General features: G+C 44.0%; 1 protein-coding gene across 1 annotated transcript in view; it reads right to left on the reverse strand.

The window, feature by feature from the left end:
• Positions 1-1,110: 1,110 nt before the first annotated feature.
• The window catches only part of LOC139157422 (zinc finger protein 318-like), a 39,265-nt gene continuing 19,336 nt past the window's right edge, over positions 1,111-21,039 (reverse strand). Inside the window, exons 3-6 of the mRNA XM_070734173.1 lie at positions 16,213-16,819; positions 10,622-11,938; positions 8,017-8,116; positions 1,111-2,140 (exon numbers count right to left, since the gene is read on the reverse strand). Of these exons, the coding sequence (XP_070590274.1) occupies positions 1,554-2,140; positions 8,017-8,116; positions 10,622-11,938; positions 16,213-16,819 (2,611 nt within the window). The 3' untranslated portion in view covers positions 1,111-1,553. The remainder of the gene's footprint in view (positions 2,141-8,016; positions 8,117-10,621; positions 11,939-16,212; positions 16,820-21,039) is intronic.

A 21,039-nucleotide genomic window follows, 5' to 3' on the forward strand; every position in this document is an offset into this window, starting at 1 on the left:
ATCCATCCCCCACCCCCACCCCGTATCCAGCATAGAAGCATAAATTAAGTCATGTACAGCCAGCCGCAGCATAAGAAACATTGGCTTGAACAATAAAGAGCTGAACTCTTTCCAAAAACGTTTATCAAGGAATAGCAATAGCAAAAGCATTTACACTTACATACCGCTTCGTAATGCTTTTACAGCCGTCTCTAAGTGGTTTACAGAATCAGCACAATTGCCCCCAACAATCTGGGTCCTCATTTTACCCACCTCAGAAGGGTGGAAGGCCATATGTAACCTCGTATTTTTATTTGCACCAGTCAATTCTCAAAGAAATCATAACGGTGGCTGCCTCCCTTGTCAAATCCTGTTTACCATGCTAGGATTTCCCAGAAGTGGTGTATATGTGTGTGTTTCCACATAGTTAAACATTCCAGATTTCCCCAAAACATGGCAACAAAAAAAAATCCAGACGTTGCGTTCCCCAAAATGAATCTTTTATAAGATGTGTTTTAAGGTTTAAGGAAAGAAATCCAGCATTTGAATTCTGCCTTGGCTTTTTCTTCCTTATGAAGCGGGCAGCATGAAGGGAAACGGTTCAAATTCAGTCCACCGATCCATGAAAACCGAAATTGCGTAGGGAGTATGAATATGAAATGTCTTGTAGCTGGCATACACGGGTGGCTTCGACTCCTTGGCTTCGTGGGAGTTTTGCTTATAGGTAGCTCAAAAGTTCTCAACCCCTCCTTTAACAGCTGGCCCTTTGCTTCGGGGCAAAGCAGCAGCATTTGTAACATGCAGAATCCTTTGTGGTCAAGACAGTTTTATGAGCAGAACGTCTCCTATATGAACGACCTTGGCTGATTCCACAAAGATATACAGTATAGGGGAAGAGAATGGAGCTGATAGTTACTGGACAGGAAGCTTTGATCCTTGATCTTCATAGGCTACAGTTTGTTATCATTTTCTTTCTAGATATTGTTTACCCAGCTTTCTAGTCTGCCTTAGAAATCTGCTACTATACTCCTTAAAGGATTTCTATCGAACCAAATTGGGCATAAGCCCTTATGCATTACTGGGAGTCTTAATTTGCTTTGGACGTGGAAAGAAACACACGGACCAGAGAGCTGGGTATTAATGGATCACTTTTATTATGATACAAATAGTGTAGACCTACAAAGGTAAAAACCTAAATGGGGCAGAATTCCCTATCAAATAATATTTCTAAGCAACTATGGGTGAAGCTCTTTGCTAAGCAAGGGGAGGGTACAGTGGCCCTTCCCTTGATCTCCACCGCACCATATGACCTGTGGGAAGGCTCACCCCCCAGATCCCATTCTGAAGGCCTGAGCAGGTGAGCCCCAAGGGCACCCCCTCTTCATCACTCAGGCCCTACATGCCCGGAACGTCTGGAGAGGGGAAACCCATCACCTTCCAAAAGGTGCCCTGAGGGAGGACACGCAGAGGCTGCTAACATAATCGGCATATAAGTACAATTAATAAATAAAAAATAAATAAATAAAACACCCCTTTCCAGACCCATCTACTATAGCAGGGGGTCAAATTTCTATTTAGACACCTTGACTTCCCCCAGGCTGCACCAGCTGTTGCAGGCACCTCTGCAGGTCTGAAAGAAATATATCATTACCCACAGCTGTCAAGCGTACAGTATTTTTGTAGACACCTCGGTTGGATATGTGGATGTCTGGATGGTGTATAACTTGTCCCCCCAGTTTCAGGACAGTGTTTCCCATTGCCTTATTCACACCTTTCCTAGTTTTATCCATACGGTACTTGCACCACATTTTATGCATAATTATGTCAGACCACACGAGCTGTGTGTCTGGCCATCGCTCCTTGATCAATTGGAGATCATCTCTGGCTTGGCTCACCCAGGCCAAGCCAATCATCAGATCAATGTCATCGCCACCAAGGTGTATTACAAGCCATCTGGGCACAACTTTCACATAACCTCTGTCAAAGAGGAAAGGCAGGAGCTCTTCCCAACGCATGTTCTTTCGGCTCAGCCACTGCACTCTGGCCCACTGGCTCAGCTCCAGCTGTCTTCCAAGCCCTGACTTTTCTGCTCTTTTGCCAGCCCAAAATAGTGTGTTGTGGCCACAAATTAGCACCAGAGGCTTCTCACTCGCAAGGCAGCCTGAGAAAAAGTAGAAACAAAACAGTGTTAAACTTGGACCTCACATGGATCTTATTTCGGAACATGAATGTAGGTGTTGGAAGTTTTCCATTTCCACCTGCCAATCGCCTGGATCTGCTCAGCGCTAAAACCAGAGGTTGCTGCTGTTCTGGCAGCCCCAATCCCGAAGGAGTGGGTGCCCTAGTTGTTGGAGTCTAGACCCAACCTACACAACACCATCCTGGCCACTGCCCAAAACTGATATCTGGTTAAAGGTGTGCCGTCCTGATGGATAAATAGGTAACCCGTGCCTTGTCCCCTCTTGGTGGTATATTTACCGAATGTTGACACCAGGCATACCCAGCCGACACAGAATTCAGGAAGCTGCTAGACCGGGATGGGCCAGAATTGCTCAAAGCCCCTCTGATGACGAAAGGCCCAAAATTCCCTACCTGCCTGCTGGTATGCTGTCTGGGTGGTAGATGCCACCAACACATTAACTGCCCTGTTCACCTCTGCTCTCCAAGCTTTCACAGGTGCTGGGGCACTTCTTACGCGCATGTCTTTGCTCCAGGTGCCAGCTGCCGTAACCTGGCCAACTGTCCATGTGAAAGCATGTCAGCCATGTTATTCTCAATGCCAGCGTGTGCCAAAAATAAAATGCTGGGGTCCAGGCACCTGCTTACAAAATAATGAACCAGGCACATGACCTGCTAATTCCTGGATGACAAAGTGTTAATAATGTGGGCCACAGCTTCAATTATCACACCAAAAGGGAAACGTTCTCTCTGCAAGCTGATACCAAATCTCCACAGCAACTACTATAGGGAAGAATTCAGGAAATCTTAAATCCCTGCAAACGTCACTTGACAGCCAATTCCCCCGGCCATGTGGAGTGGCACCATTGATCACCTAGGACCACCATGCAACCTAATGCTCCAGCAGCATCTGATTTTACTGTAGCTCTGCCTCTAGCAAATGCTCCTGCCTCTAAAAAGCCACTCCACTGTAACGTTCCAGAAAATCAAGCCACGTAACTAAGTCCTCCCTGATTTCAGTGCTCAGACGTACCCTGTGGTGAGGCCTCTCTAGACCACCCATAACTGAATATAATTGCCTACAGAAGGCGCGATCCGGGGGTGCCACCCTGCAAGCAAAGTTGAGCAAACCCGCCCACTCTTGAACCTGCTTGAGGGTTACCTTCCTTGTGGACATAACCTCCCTGATCTTGCCACATAGTTTATTCAGTTTCCCTGCTGGCAAACTACAGCAGTACTTCACTAGGTCAAACTCAATGCCCAAAAACCTGATGGTTGTGAAAGGGCCCTTGGTTTTCTCCTGCCCTAGGGGGATCCCTAATTTTGCACATAATGCTTTAAAAGCCCTTATTCTTTCCTTGTACAGGTCCCTGTGGGCTGGCCCTGCCATCAAGAAATCATCCAGAGAGTGCACTATCGCTGCTGACCCAGTCCACTGTCTATGAGCCCAGTCCAGAAAGTAACGGAAACGCTCAAATAATGGGCAAAGATATTGAACATCCCATAAGAGCCCAATCTAGAAACATAGAAACATAGAAGACTGACGGCAGAAAAAGACCTCATAATCCATCTAGTCTGCCCTTATACTATTTTCTGTATTTTATCTTAGGATGGATATATGTTTATCCCAGGCATGTTTAAATTCAGTTACTGTGGATTTACCAACCACGTCTGCTGGAAGTTTGTTCCAAGGATCTACTACTCTTTCAGTGAAATAATATTTTCTCACGTTGCTTTTGATCTTTCCCCCAACTAACTTCAGATTGTGTCCCCTTGTTCTTGTGTTCACTTTCCTATTAAAAACACTTCCCTCCTGAACCTTATTTAACCCTTTAACATATTTAAATGTTTCCATCATGTCCCACCTTTTCCTTCTATCCTCCAGACTATACAGATTGAGTTCGTTAAGTCTTTCCTGATACGTTTTATGCTTTAGACCAGGGCTCCCCAAGCGCCGGTCCGCGGACCAGTACCAGTCTGCGGGGCATGTTGCACCGGTCCGTGGAGTCAGCAGCTGCCAGTCCTCCTGCCGCCGCCCCCTCCCTCCAGTGCTTCATCTCCTGCTGGGAAAGAGGCCTCGGGAGGCAGGTTCTGCCGGCCACAGGGCGATGGACGGGACAGAGGGGCGGGAAGGACCGGGAGGCTCAAGCCTCTTTTGGCTTCTGCCGTGGCACACCTTTGCGTTTTTGGCTGGGGGGGGGAGGCAGGAGGGCCGGCCTGACCCCCTCCCTCCAGCGCTTCACCTGCCGCCGGGCAAGAGGGTTTGGGAGGCAGGTTCTGCCGGCCACAGGGCGATGGCGGGAAAGAGGGGCGGGAAGGACCAGCACCCCCATGCTTAATCCCGCCCCCAACCATACCCCTTTCCGCCCCCACCGGGCCATAGAAAAATTGCCTTCCTGAAACTGGTCCCTGGTGGAAAAAACGTTGGGGACCACTGCTTTAGACCTATCACCATTCTTGTAGCTCGTCTTTGGACCCGTTCAATTTTGTCAATATCTTTTTGTAGGTGAGATCTCCAGAACTGAACACAGTATTCCAAATGTGGTCTCACCAGCGCTCTATACAGCGGGATCACAATCTCCCTCTGCTTGCTTGTTATACCTCTAGCTATGCAGCCAAGCATCCTACTTCCTTTTCCTACCGCCCGACCACACTGATCACCCATTTTGAGACTGTCAGAAATCACTACCCCATAATCCTTCTCTTCTGAAGTTTTTGCTAATACAGAACTGCCAATACAATACTCAGATTGAGGATTCCTTTTCCCCAAGTGCATTATTTTACATTTGAAAACATTAAACTGCAGTTTCCATTGCTTTGACGATTAATCCAGTAAAGCTAAATCATTTACCATATTACAGATGTCTCCAGGAATATTAACCCTATTGCACACTTTAGAGTCATCGGCAAATAGACAAACCTTCCCTACCAAACTTTCCCCTCTGTCACTCACAAACATATTAAAAAGAACAGGACCCAGAATAGACCCTTGTGGCACACCGTTTGTAACCCGTCACTGCTCAGAATACTCGCCACTAACAATAACTCTCTGATGTCTATGCTTCAGCCAACTGCAAATCCACTGAACTATCCAGAGAAGTATCCAGAGATTAAGTCCAATCTTCACTAATTTATCTATTAGCTCTTTATGTGGAACCGTATCAAAGGCTTTGCTGAAGTCCAGATAGGCAATATCCATGGCACTATCTTCATCTAACACCTTTGTGACATAGTCAAAGAAATCAATGAAATTAGTCTGACATGATTTGCCCTCAGTAAAGCCATGCTGATTTGGGTCTAATAAGTTATTGTTTTTTAGGTGCTGATTTATCCTCTTTTTGAGTAGAGTCTCCATTATTTTAACGATAACTGATGTCAAGCTAACTGGCCTGTAGTTACCAGCTTCTTCTCTACTCTTCTTTCTTTATGTAGAAACCTCCTTCAAAACAGAAACCTAAAAGGTTGAAATCATCTGGGTGCACAGGTAGCAAACTGAAGGCAGATTTGATGTCACACTTGCCCATCAGTGCCCCCTTATCACAGGCCCGTATAATCTGTACTACGGAATTGAATGATGCATACAGCACAATGATTTGGGTATGAATTTGTTCACCGACTCCCCAAGGGGGAAAGGATAAGTGGTAGATAAGCCTGAACGCGCCCTTCATCCTGTTGACACCCTGAGTGAGCTTATGGGAGGAGCTTGGAAAGGTCCTATCATCCTACCTTCTTTAATCTCCTTATCAATTTTCATTATTACAATCCTTTCCATGCTTTAATTGACCTCAAATCATGAGTCATGAAGGCCTTCCTGGGCCCTTCATATGGGATCCTAAAACCTTCCTTAAAGCCCTTCAACAATGTTGCCACCTGCTCCTTTGGGGTATACCCCTGTAACCAAGCATCGAGTCTATCCAATCTAATTGGAGTGGGGCCCTTTTCCCCGATGTTGGGTCTGCTATTGCCTGACCTCATTGCCCTGCTCTTTTCCAAGCCTGTCCCCCCAACCTCTATTGCATACAGAGGTGCGGTGCCCCCACCACTCCATCCACAGTCATGGCGAAATCTGCACTGTTGCTTTGAACAAAAACCCTTTGCTCCATACTCAAAAATGCCCTGCCCCGCTCCAAGGAAGGGGGCCTGTGCTGAGTTGCTTTTCTGTGGGAAGAAATGCGATTGCTTCTGCTAGCCTTAGACAACTGAGTGGCTTGAAGCCACAAATCCTGGACCCTATAGTCTCAGTTCATCATACTGAAGCCAAGCAGTTCCTCCAAACTCATAATATGTGCTCAAGATAATATCCAGCTATTTCACTAGAGCCAGATCTTTTTTGATTACCACAGTGTGATGGATCATAAAAGAGTATAACCATGTGCTAAGACATTTTGGGTTTGCCCAGGTTCGCCTGGTGCACCAGTTGCGGCCCTATCTGGACTGGGAGTCATTGCTCACAGTCACTCATGCCACTCATCACCTCGAGGTTCGACTACTGTAACACTCTCTGCATGGGGCTACCTTTGAAGAGTGTTCGGAAACTTCAGATCGTGCAAAATGCAGCTGCGAAAGCAATCATGGGCTTCCCTAAATATGCCCATGTTACATCAACACTCCGCAGTCTGCATTGGTTGCTGATCAGTTTCCGGTCACAATTCAAAGTGTTGGTTATGACCTATAAAGCCCTTCATGGCATTGGGCCAGAATATCTCTGAGACCGGATTCTGCTGCACGAATCCCAGCAACCAGTTAGGTCCCAGAGTTGGCCTTCTCTGGGTCACGTCGACTAAACAATGTCGGTTAGCGGGACCCAGGGGAAGAGTCTTCTCTGTGGCGGCCCCGACCCTCTGGAACCAGCTCCCCCTGAGATTAGGATTTCCCCCACCCTCCTTGCCTTTAGTAAACTTCTTAAGACCCACCTCTGCCATCAGGCATGGAGGAATTGAGACATCTTCCCCAGGCCTATATAATTTGTGTATGGTATGCTGTATGTATGTTTTTTAATTATGGGTTTTTTAGTTTTTTAAATATTAGATTTGTATTTTACATTGTGTTCACTATTGTTGTGAGCCGCCCCAAGTCTGTTCTTCTGCGCCGGCTGGAGGGGTTGGGAGTGGGAGGCACTGTTCTTCAGTGGTTCTCCTCCTACCTCTCTGGTTGGTCGCAGTCGGTGTTAGTGAGGGGTCGACCTCTAAGTTGCTCCCTTGTGGCGGTGCCTCAGCGGTCAGTCCTCTCCCCCTTGCTGTTTAATATCTACATGAAACCGCTGGGTGAGATCATCCAAGGGCATGGGGTGAGGTATCATCAGTATGCTGCTGCTGATACCCAGTTTTATATCTCCACCCCATGACCAGTCAACGAAGCAATGGAAGTGATGTGCCAGTGCCTGGAGGCTGTTAGGGTCTGGATGGGTGTCAACAGACTCAAACTCAACCCTGATTTCTTTGACTATGTCACAAAGGTGTTGGATGAAGATGGTGCCGTGGATATTGCCTACCTGGACTTCAGCTAAGCCTTTGATACAATTCCACATAAAGAGCTGATAGATAAATTACTGAAGATTGGACTTAATCCCTGGATAGTTCAATGGATTTGCAGCTGGCTGAAGCATAGACATCAGAGAGTTATTGTTAATGGCGAGTAGTAGATCCTTGGAACAAACTTCCAGCAGACATGGTAGATAAATCCACAGTAACTGAATTTAAAGCCACAAGCACTGCCTTCAAGCTCCATGCAGGGCGGCCACAGATGTCTCCGGTATTCTTGGCCCAGGCAAAGGACACTGCAGCGGTGCAGGATGCCTGAGAACCTCTGCTGCCACGTCTTTTGCCTGTGTGAAGAATGGGGTATGAGAAGAAATAGTACCTTCTGGCTCCGAAAGTCTGTTTAATTCAGCACTGAGATCATGTAGGTTTTTTTGCCGTGTTTCTTGTTCAGCTTTCAACTTCACAATTTCTTCTATTACCTAAAAAGTGTGGAAGAAAAAACATGCATCAACCACCATCTTCCTTAGCAAAAGAAAAAGCAACATTACAGACATCAGTGTGGAAATGTACATTGCAACCGTGAATTCAAGCAATTTGAATAATTACTTTTGAATAATCATTTGATAATTGTGCAAATTTAGCTTTTATCAGAGATAGCATCTCTTTCGTTATAAGTTCCATCTGTATTTATTTTTCAGTAACCAAAGTTTTTTAGCATTAAATATCTTCTCCTGGGAGGCACTATAGCCTATGAGTAAATTTTAAGTAAGTCACAAGTAATGGAGGATAAAGTATAAATAAAATAAAATAAAACTCTTTTGACACCACAGCAAAATATTCTGTTTTGTTCGTACAATAAAAAGGAAAAAAAAGTTTTTGGTCACAAAAGCAATCTTTAAATAAACTATTTGTTCAAGATATGGAATACAGTATCTTAATTATTTCAAGCTCAAAACAACATATTTTTATAAGTCACTTAAAACATGTTGAGTTTTATTTTCTCAGAAAACACAAACAACCTGACCATTCCAATAGAACATTTCAAGTGACGCTATTTTGCTCCAGGTTCAAAGTAGTATCTGTTTCTCATATTATGGGATAGTCCGACTAGAAACACATTTATGAAGTTTGTTTCAGCTTTGCAAAAGAGCCGCGAAGCTGTCGGCTGGTCGGGAGGCTCAAAGGGAGGTGGGGAATCCCAATATGGAATTCCATGGGCGGAGCTTTGACGTCACGGAGACGTCCTTCCTGGCCGGCTGAAACGTGGACTCCAGGAAGGATGTCTTCGTTACGTCAAAGCTCCGCCCATGGAATTCCATATTGGGATTCCCCACCTCTGTTTGAGCCTCCCAACTGGCTGACAGCTCCGCGGCTCTTTTGCAAAGCTGACAGCCAGGCGGTGGGGCTTCTCGGCGTCCTCCCAAACCTGAACGCCGAACCTGAACTTTTGCTGAACTTCCGGGTTTGGCGTTCGAGAGAACGCCGAGAAGCCCCCCCACCCCGGCTATTTCAAAAGGCGACAGCCGGGCGGCGGGGCTTCTCAGCGGTTTCCCAAACGCCAAACCCGGAAGTTCGGCAAAAGCTCGGGTTTGGCGTTTGGGTTCAGGAGGACACCGAGAAGCCCCCCCAGCAATTTCAAAACGCGACAGCCATGTGGCGGGGCTCCTCCGCGGCCTCCCGAACCTGAACTTTTGCCGAACTTCCAGGTTCGGCATTCGGGAGAATGTTGAGAATCGCCCGACTGTTTCAAAAGGTGACAGCCGGGCGGCGGCGCCCAGCGGAGCGTCGTTTGTGCATTGTTGTTTTTTGCTTGCACGCATTAATTGACTTTACATTGTTTCCTATGGGAAACATTGTTTTGTCTTACGAACCTTTTGCCTGACGAACCTCATCCTGGAACCAATTAAGTTCATAAGACGAGGTATTACTGTATCTCACATGTTTTTGCTGAATTTTTAAAATTAAGGGAAACTAGGAAACAGCGATACCTCTTCTTACGAACCCCCCGTCATACAAACTTTTCAAGATACGAGCCCAGGATTGGACATTTTTTTGCCTCTTCTTACAAACTATTTTCACCCTACGAACCCGCCGCCACCGCTGGGATGCCCCGCTTCCGGACTTCCGTTGCAAGCAAAGCGCCCCTTTTTGCGCTCCTGGGAATTCCCTGAGGCTCCCCTCCATGGGAAACCCCACCTCCGGACTTCTGTGCTTGTGAGATGCTGCAGGGGATTCCCAATAGGGGAATCCCAGCAGCGCCAATACAGATGCTTCGCTGGCAATGGAAGTCCGGAGGTGGAGTTTCCCAGCGAGGGAATCCTCAGCGAAATCGCAGAATCGCAAAAACACCGAAGTCCGGAGATGTGGTTTCCCATGGAAGGGAGCCTCAGGGAAATCCCACCAGTGCAAAAACGAGCGCTTTGGCTGGAAAAAGGGTTGAATTTTGTGCTTGCATGCATTAATCGGTTTTCCATTGATTCCTACGGGAAACATTGTTTCATCTTATGAACTTTTCACCTTACGAACATTCTCCCAGAACCAATTAAGTTCGTAAGACAAGGTATCACTCTGTCTGGATATATATATATATTTATAAATATAACTATATTTACCGCAGCACGAAGCTTACAACTTCAGCCTGATGATGGTGAATGTGATTTCACCGAAACGTCGCATAGACATGCAAAATATTACACGGGGCAAAACCCGAACTCAGAACAATCGACATATATCTATATATTTCGTAGATTTTGACGGTTATATTCACTGAAGTGCTGCTGTAAATATATATATAAATGTAAACTATATTTACAACAACACGAAGCTTAAAACTTCAGCCTGATGATGGTGAATGTGATTTCACCGAAACGTAGCATAGACCCGAACTCAGAACAATCTACATACATATACCCGTGAAAATCTACGAAAACAAATATATATATATGTATATAATGTACACATTTATATATTTAAAAAATACCTACCTTTTGTTTCCTAGAAACTCCACTTTTTTCATCAGCTATTCTTTCTTTAGAACTTCTTAGTGAAGGTTGAGAGAATGGAGGATGTAATTTTGAATAAGGAGCTACTGTGGGGATTTGTACAAGCCCAGAGCCATCTCTTTTCATATCAGAAGTTCCTTTGGCTGTGGAAACTGTCTCAATAACTCTAAGATTGGGCCGTGCTGGATTTGGTGTCCCCGTTAGTGGGACACGCCCATGCATATCTGTAAGCCCAGGGTGAGTCTGCTGAGCGTACATGGGCCAGCCTGAAGCTGCATAGGCCACATGTTGTCCATACGGATCATAGCCAGGAGGGGGCATTGTGGGAGGAGGATAGTTTTGTGGTAATTGTGGTGTAGGAAAGGGTGAAAAGCCTGGAAGTCTATATTGGGAAACAGAGGTGGATGCAGGCGACAAGTTATGAAGAGATGATGGAGCTGATGGAATTAGAGATAGTGGAGGAACAGACTGCTCAACTGTGGCAATAGGATTATCTCGTCGTACCATTTTGCTCATATTGTGCTCAGATTCGGTAACAGAGGATATCACTTTAGATAATGGATAAGAACCTCTGGGTGAGAGAGAAGGCTTCTGATTTGATTCTGGAGAATAAGTTTTACTGCGATTACAACTCTTCTCCCACATTTCTGGTTTAGAAGAAGCTCCTGAATAACGATCAAGTGAACGGGATGACTTTTTTCCATAAAGACGCTCCTGCGTACGAGCGGCAAGTTTACCTATTTCGGCCACCCCAATGTCAAGACCAATTGTCTTAAGCAAATTATAAATCTTCTCATACTGTGGTCCGGATTCATCCATTGATTCTGGTTTTACAGACGAAGGAAGTGGAGAACCTACTTTTTGGCTTACAGATTTTCCATCACTCAGTGTTAGTTTTTGAGTAGATGGAGAGCTGGTATTACAATCATTGTCATCACGAATACGTGAAAAGCCACTTCCATCCTGGCTGGCTCTTTCACGGGGAAGCAGGAAATCACCAGGATGGTCAACAGACTCTGATGTTGACTCATGAGGCTCTTTTTGTTTTAGAAAATTTTCAGAGTTTTGTTCAGCAGGAAGTGTATTTTTATGCGCACCAGAGAATGGTCTCCAGTCAGGCTCACTGCCTTGAGTTTCCTTACTGGTAGACTCTGCATCTGCACTTTTGTTGAATTGTTTGAGGAAACTGTCTACCTCCAATGAGATGTGAGCAAGTCCACTATGCTGGGGCAAAGAAGAATGATTTGGAAGAAGTGAGGGGTCTTTAATAGAGGAAGAACTGCTACAAAAGTCTTCAGGCTAAAAAAGAAAAAAAAATCACAATTTGTTACTGCATTCCATAATTAATGTAATCAAGTAGTCCATTTCATAACACATCTTCATGTAGTTGGATTATAGTCAATAGTTTAAATCCCAAGCAGGAAATTATAAAAAGAAAAAATGAGACTCAAAAACTCATAGCGATACTGGCAGGGGTGAACTTCATCAAATTTGAACAGGTTCTATAGAATTGGTGGCAGCAATTATGTGCAGTTTCGAGAATCAGTAAATAACACTACTAACTAGCCTGGCCTCACCCTTCCCCTCCCAGTCACATCTTCTCAGGGGAATGGGGAAGAAAACTTCCAAGAAGTTAACCATTTGCAAGATATCTAATGTGGAGTCATGAAAGGGAATCAAGCTGATTAAATTAAATTAAATTAAATATCCATAAATTCATACTCAAAAGTTTCTGGATAATTTCTGGCTTACAATACAGGTCTGGAAGACAACCTAAGGGAATAGAAAAGTTTCTATTTAACATTTTCTTCCTTTTCTTCACCACGATCTAACTATTTTAGGGTATCCTGTAAGACTAAAGCAATTCAATACAGTATGTATGTATGTATGTATGTATGTAGGTAGGTATTTATTGATTAGTATCTTTTCCCCTAATTTTCTCCTTCTACTACAGTACTTCTTCCATAGCCTTGACAGTCTTATCTGAAGGCCAATATAAATCACTAATCAATTCACCACTTAAGCCTGATTAAGTTTACCTAACTTTATGTTACAATTCAAAAAATAAATTATTTTAGGATTTTTAAGGTTTTTAATTATATTAATTGGATTAGATTTATTACTATGTTTTTATATATGTTGTGAGCCGCCCCGAGTCCTTGGAGAGGGGTGGCATACAATCAATCAAACAAGGGACATACCAAAATAATTTCACTGTGCTGGAACATGCAGAATGCAATCAGACACAAATAATAATAATAATAATAATAATAATAATAATAATTATTATTATTATATTTGTATGCTGTCCTTTGAAAACTCGGGGCAGCTCACAGAGTAGATATAAAAAAACAGCATACAGTACAAATCTAATACATTAAAAAAACTATAGCTAAAAACCCTATGTATTAATCAATCAATCAAACAATACAATCACACCATGTATCACAATTATTAATCAGGGCCGGCAGATTTAATTGCCCCAGGCCTGGCGACATAGATGACTCTTAAAAACTCTTGCGGAAGACAAGGAGGGTGGGGGCAGTAGGAATCTCTGGGCGAGCTGATTCCAGAGGGTCGGGTCCCCCACAGAGAAGACTCTTCCTCTAGGCCCCGCCAAACGACATTGTCTGGTTGAGGGGACCTGGAAGGCCAAATCTGTGGGACCTAACCAGCCGCTGGTATTTATGTGGCAGAAGGCGGTCCGGTAAGTAATCTGGTCCCATGCCATGTAGGGCGTTGTAGGTCATTACCAACACTTTGAATTGTGCCCAGAAACCAATCGGCAACTAGTGCAGTCCCCGGAGTGTTGGAGAGACATGGGTATATATCTAGGGGGACCCATGACCGCTCGCACGGCTGCATTTTGCACGTTTTGAAGTTTCCGAACACTCTTCAAATGTATCCTGTGAAAACGTATCCTCTGAAAGATACATTTACCAAAGAAAGAAATTTCAATATTCAGTTTGCAGTGTCTTGGGAAACCGAAGACCATGTGCATGCTTCTGCTTGGAAGCCACCAGTAGAGAATACAGATGAGCCTATTGCTTTCCTAATTACCCCCTCAAAACAGCAACACACTGACACTCCTAAGCCAAAGTCTTCAGAGAGGGGCGGCATATAAATCCAATAAATAAAGTCACATACAGACACCCATATGGATATGGTTGAGACAGAAATCTTGCAACTTAATATAGACTCTTAAAATGACACAAAGCAGTAATCCAATGCTGTTGGGAAACAGATCTGAGCAGGGTGGATAAAAAATGTTTTTTAAAAAAATAAAAAAATAGATGTCTTATTTAAATCAGATTTTTTAAAATTTAAATATTTAATAAAATATTTTTGGAGTAAAAATCTATCTAAAGATAGAATAATTAGTTATATAGCACGAGGCTGTATATTCTGCAATATGGGGACTGTCATTGAGTCAACAGCGGGTCAGAGGAGGTGCTTCAGAAAAGAAATGAAAGAAATACCTCTTTAAAAATTATGATTTTAATCGAGTTGATTTAAATCAAGGCTTTTTACTAGCGATTTTAATCATGATTTAAATCTACCCTGGATCTTAGTTCCTCATACGTTCAAAAAGTCATTCCTCCTCCAGGAGGTCTTCTTCAGGTCTGGGTCAAAAAGATGGTTAATCACAGCTCCTGGCTTTTATGAAAGACAGAAACTGATTTTTAGAATGAACACTGGATTTGGGAAGAGAACAGACATTATTACACAAAGATTCTTCTTTGAAGACCAAGTTCTAAATCCGAGAATTCCTTCAAGAGATGAGAGCCCTCAAAATTACTACTTTTGAACACAGATATGGCATCAGAAGTTTGACAGTTCCAGTGTTGCTGTAGCTGGAAGGATTGCTGAGGGTGAAATTTTTTTTTTGGGGGGGGGGGGGAGGACGACTAACAGTGGTTGCTCCTTCTGTCATTATTGTAGTGATTAGAAAGGGCTTACCTTGCCAAAACAAACAGGATAGAGGAAGAGTAAAATAGGAAGCAGTAGAATCCTTGTCAAACCGTTGGGAAAATGCATTTTTTGTAAGAATCAAAAAGTTTGATTCTTAGAGTAATTGAAAAGACCAATCCACTATTCAATCCATTTAGGAAATGACTTAACACACAAACGATGAGGGAGGGTTTGTGATAAGCTGCCCAGAATCCTTCAAGAGTTTGGTGGCATATTAATTAATTTATTTGATAAATCTATTAATATATATACTTCTATCATGTTAAAAATGTTTTCTGTTTAGCAAATGTACATCTTTAAACATATGTTTTCAGAGTATGAGTGGCAAGAGATCTCACTTTTCATGTTGCAGGAGTTCAGTAAAAATGTAGATGGGTATTTTTCCCCATTCAATCTTTTTATAAACAAGGAGTCTTAAAAACTCACCTATTTTTTCTGTGAATTTTGTAAGGCTAACAAAGGCATTTCCCCAATATCCCCAAGCATACTGAAACTGAACATGTAGCCATTAAAAATATTATATTCTTTCCTTTTAAAATTAAGAAAATGCTTCTCTAGGATGACCATAGTTGCTTAAAGATTTACAGACTGGTGCCCTGAATTTTAAAACAAGTAAAGTCCTCATTTAGATCAAATGAAATCAAGCTGATAGTTATAAAGGATTTATACAGTGGTACCTCGAGATACGAGTTTAATTCGTTCCGGACCTGGGCTCTTAAGTCGAGCAGCTCTTATCTCGAACGACTTTTCCCCATAGGAATTAATGTAAATAATTTTAATTGGTTCCAGCCCTCAAAAAACTCACAAAGTTAGTCTAAATTATGCAGAAAGACATGTTTTTAATGAAGAAATGTACATGTACATATAAATGAATAATGAAGTTTCTTTCACTTAACTTGTAAACTTTCTTAAACTTTTAAATTTACATATGTTCAACTTCTCTGCCACCCAATCCTGTAGGACAGAGGTCCCCAACCCTTTTTGCACCAGGGACCGGCTTTAAGCGATCAAGAGAGGAATGGGTGAATGAATGGACGGAGGGTGGGAAGGAAGGAAGGAAAGAGGGAAGGGACAGGAACAGAGGAAGGAAGCAAGGAAACTTATGAAAGGGGAGAGTAAGAGAGGAATGAGTGAAGGGAGGGAGGGAGGGAAGAAGGTGGGAAGGAGAAAGAAAAGAAGAAATAGAGGAAGGGAAGGTAAAAGAGAGAAAGAAAAAGAGCAAGAAAGAAAGCTGCAAGCCCCCCCCCCCCCGAGCCCCCCAGGCCGGCTGCAACCTTTTAAAACACGCGCGCCGCTTCGCAGCTGTCTCCTGAAGCCGAACGCGGAAGTTAGCGTTTGGCTTCAGGAGACAGCTCCTTGGCGCTTGTATCTCGAATTTGGGCTTGTAAGTAGAACAAAAATATCTCTCCCCTCCCAGCTCTTATCTCGAGTTGCTCTTAAGTAGAGCAGCTCTTATGTCGGGGTTCCACTGTACTAAACCAACAATTTTCAATGGCATTTGAGAGAAATATACTCAAAAACTAACACAGCTGAAATTAAGCATTAAAGATATTTTTAAAAATTAGAATAGTAACAAAAAATGGATTGGAGTGGTTTCAAACCTGTACAGAATGATGATCATCCACATGTTTCTTCAAAAGAGATGTTTTGGACATTGCTGGTACCTCATCAGGTCTATAAAGGTACTGAGGTTCAGACGATTCCCTTTGATTAGTTGAACCAGTCATCACATAGGTATTGCCAGACAGTTCCCCACTCAAGTTTCTGTTCATTTCCTCTTCTTTTCTTTTCCTTCTAACACTTTCAAGTTCACGAAAATCTTCGTTGAGATACGTTGGACTTGGACTTCTACTAAAACTTTGTTTATGGTACTTTTGTGTTCCTGACAAGAAACCCTGTGGTTCCATGTTCATATGAAGTAATCTGTCATTTCCGTCATATCGAGGTCGTTTTGGCTCCTGCCCTCTATCATCCAATGCATAAAAGGATTTTCTATGTAGTTCACCTTCCCTATCATTTTCTCTTGGTTTATCCTCATAGTTCATGCTATAGTCTGATTGATGGAGAAAAACATCCCTATTGTGATGGTCCTCATCATGTCTCCTATTGAAAGGACCAGCCTGATTTTCCTGATGAGAAGGATATCTCTCAAAGCTCTGATGATGTAAAAGGCTTCTGCTAAATATTGGTCCATCAGCCAAATCATCCCTGATTAGAAAGATACACAAATTATAACTTCATTCACAAATTTGAATAGTGTCAGTTGAACATAAATATTGAAAAGCAATCTGATTATGTATAATCATTATTTTTCCTTTCAACCTAAATGCAGTCATTTCCAAAGGTTTTATAACTTTTGCAACAGGTTCATTTCCTGTCACAAACCAATGTACAGTGTTCCCTCAATTTTTGCGGGTTCAAACTTCGCGAATAGCCTATACCACGGTTTTTCAAAAAATATTAATTAAGAAATACTTCATGGGTTTTTTTCTATACCATGGTTTTTCCAACCCGATGATGTCATATGTCATCGCCAAACTAAGAATTCTTGCAAATAAATAACAAAAAAAATAATTATTGTTAATAAATAATTATGTTTATAAATATCAGGATCACTAAGTTTCTTATTCAATGGTGAGCACCAGTAATAGTGGTGATTAAATGGTTGTTATGGGAATGGGAAATGGTAATTTAAGGGTTTAAAGTGTTAAGGGATGGCTTGTGATACTGTCCATAGCTAAAAATGGTGTACAGTGATCCCCCGGGTATTGCGACCCCGATCATTGCGAAATGGCTATATGGCGATTTTGCAACCCGGAAGCAAAAAACACCATCTGCGCATGCGCGCCCTTTTTTTTCTATGGGCACGCATGCGTAGATGGCGCCGGGCAGATCAGCTGCTGGGCGGCTTCCCTAGGTCTTCCCCCTCTTGGCGGGCATCAGCGAGGAGTTTCCCCACAGCCCACGCAAACTCCTCGCTGCTGCCGCTTCGCTCGGGGCCGCTTCCCAGCTGAGTACTCATCTGGGAAGCGGCCCGAGCGAACGGCTTGTCCGCAGCCTGCCTGCCCGCGCGCCCGCGGCTCGCTCGCCCTTCTCCCGCCCACGCCGTTTGCTCGGGCCGCTTCCCAGCTGAGAATTCGCTTCTGGACTCAGCTGGGAAGCGGCGCGAGCGAGCGGGGTGGGCGGGCGAAGGGCGGGCGAGCGGCAGCGAGGAGTTTGCGTGGGCGGTGGGGAAACCCCAGCGCCGCTTCCCAGCTGAGTCCGGCTCCTCGCTAGCGCTGCGGAAGTAAAAACCCGATCATTGCTAGGGGTCCTGGAACGGAACCCTCGCAATGATCGGGGGATCACTGTATTTACTTCCGTATCTCTACTTCGCGGAAATTCGACTTTCGCGGGCGGTCTCGGAACGCATCCCCCGCGGATATTGAGGGAACATTGTATTTTGTTATCAATTAAATAACTTCTAAAACAGCGGAAAGATAAAACTTAAGCATAACCTGCAAATCCATTCACTAAATTTTGTATTCAATTCAGGTTATGTTATTGCTCTCCCACCTATACCTTTTCTTTTCTTTTAATCTGTTCTGGAATGTCTGTCAGACATTAAGGCAAATTTGTCAAGAGAGAGAGGAGGAAATCCATTGGTGGGTGTTATTCCATCTACTGGCAATAACTTACATTTCAAGGTGGAAGTTCGATCTTACATAAAGTGTGCACCACGGTATCTTGATTTTCAAAGATTACATTAAAAAGTATTAGCAGAAAAATAAGTAATGTTACTGTTCTTTTGCCAGATATAATACGGAAATTCCAGTTCGTGATGAATAGCAACACCTCATCATGTCTACCTCTAAAAGTAGTTTTATATACTTTCACTGATAAGAATGATATAACAGTATACACAATAGTCTTACTTGTTTGACCTGTACCAGTTTGCCAGTTAATGTGAAAAATTCATTCAATTAGTTTTTTCTCTTGATTTAGAATCCCCCTTCATTTAAATCAGCCCATCCTGTGCCATATGAGGTTCTACCAGCATATGCTACAAGTCAGAGAATATAGCTGAAAATAACGACGACATTCTATTATTTATTCTGCACTGATTTATCTTTTTTGGGGGGGTGGGCATAATTTTTTAATTTTTTTTCCTCCACACCTTACAGAAATACAAATTGACATACCTTTAAATTAGAATACAATACAATATCGTATCAATTGCCAAATTCTCAATCAAAATTCTTAATTATTTATCTGTTTTGTTTTCATATACAGTAATACCTTTTTTCTTACAAACTTAATTGGTTCTGGGATGAGGTTCGTAAGGTGAAAAGTTCGTAAGATGAAACAGTGTTTCCCGTAGAATCAATGGAAAAGCGAATACTAATGCGTGAAAGCCCAAAACTCACCCCTTTTGCCCATTACTGCTGGCATTCCTATCGTTGTTCAGGGGCGAGGGGCGGTGTGTGTGTGTGTGGACCTGACATTCCCGGTGCTGTTACTGCTTCTGAAAGGGAAACCGCCACCACTATCCTCTTGTCCCGGCAAGAGGGATGAAATCTGCCAGGACGTGGCAGCCCCACACTTTGGAAGGGCGGGGCTAGAGGAGAGGGGCGGCTGCGAAGGGGCTGGCTCAGCAAAAGTGCTCCCAGCAAAGGGGCTGTGAGAAGGTTTTCTCCAAGCAGTTTGGGAATGCCTGCCCCGCCCCTCTCGTAGCCCCTTCGCTGGGAATGCTTTGGTCCAGGGCTGTCAATGAAGGGGCTGCAGGAGAGGTGGGGCAGGCGTTCCCAAAGCGCTTGGAGAACACGCAGGGTGTTCCTCTCCACCGCTTTCTCCCCCAAAAAAGGCATGCACACGCCACACCCAGACCGTACACACCCACCGCAACCCAACCTCCTTCTGCAGTAGCCACCCTCCTTTGCGCCAGTCCGGCTCTGCCCATCCACCTGCCTCCCTCCTTTCTCTCTATTGTTTGGACCGGCTTTGCTTTGGATGTCCTCCTTGCCCACCTTCTCAGGCAGTTCGTGCCGGTGGTCTCCTCCCCTGGACAAGCACACGCACGCCTCCTCTCCCCGTGGGACTCTTTCGCTTTGACCCCCCCCTTGCTCCCCACCTCCCCCAACAGAAAGATGAAGCCACACGAGCCAAACCCACCAAAGGTGGATGGCGGAAGAGGTGACAGCTCAACGTTTGTGGAGGCCTATCGCTGCCGCCGGCTTATTGCCATAAGGGGTTCACACACACACATACACACAAACACACAACGCCAAGTCCGCTCTCGCTTCTTTTGAAAGCTCAATTGTTGTTGCTAGCGGCTTGGGCAGGACTTCCTCAGAGGAGTAGGGAAAAGAAGCGCGGGAAGGGCGGAAGGGGGTGTGTAGGATGCTTTTACTGAGGGAGGCCAAGCGATTGAGGGGCTTCCTCTTTTTTTGCACCTTTGTGGTACTACCACCTTCCCGGGTCGAAACGGCCCTGCTTTCCCAACACATCCACCCGGCTTTTCTTTTTCTCTGCCCACCTTGGCCTTCCCGCCCAGTTCCCTTAATCTGGCCTTGGAAAGAGAGCGGGACCAGGTTGGCTAAGGAGTGGACGGGAGAGGAAGGGGAGTCCCACAAGAGATCCTTTGGAAGCTAGTTGTGGGAGATCTTACAGCCTCGCCTGCCCAGCGTTGCGGTGGCTTCCTCTCCCGTGTTTTTCTTAGAAACATAGAAGTCTGACGGCAGAAAAAGACCTCATGGTCCATCTAGTCTGCCCTTATACTATTTTCTGTATTTTATCTTAGGATGGATATATGTTTATCCCAGGCATGTTTAAATTCAGTTACTGTGGATTTATCTACCACGTCTGCTGGAAGTTTGTTCCAAGGATCTACTACTCTTTCAGTAAAATAATATTTTCTCATGTTGCTTTTGATCTTTCCCCCAATTAACTTCAGATTGTGTCCCCTTGTTCTTGTGTTCACTTTCCTATTAAAAACACTTCCCTCCTGGACCTTATTTAACCCTTTAAAATATTTAAATGTTTCGATCATGTCCCCCCTTTTCCTTCTGTCCTCCAGACTATACAGATTGAGTTCATTAAGTCTTTCCTGATACGTTTTATGCTTAAGACCTTCCACCATTCTTGTAGCCCGTCTTTGGACCCGTTCAATTTTGTCAATATCTTTTTGTAGGCGAGGTCTCCAGAACTGAACACAGTATTCCAAATGTGGTCTCACCAGCATTCTATATAGCGGGATCATAACCTCCCTCTTCCTGCTTGTTATACCTCTAGCTATGCAGCCAAGCATCCTACTTGCTTTCCCTAGGCCTGACTGCACTGTTCACCCATTTTGAGACTGTCAGAAATCACTACCCCTAAATCCTTTTCTTTTGAAGTATTTGCTAACACAGAACTGCCAATACAATACTCAAATTGAGGATTCCTTTTCC

Source organism: Erythrolamprus reginae, chromosome 1 (genome assembly GCF_031021105.1).
Source record: "Erythrolamprus reginae isolate rEryReg1 chromosome 1, rEryReg1.hap1, whole genome shotgun sequence".
Lineage (NCBI taxonomy): Eukaryota > Metazoa > Chordata > Lepidosauria > Squamata > Dipsadidae > Erythrolamprus > Erythrolamprus reginae.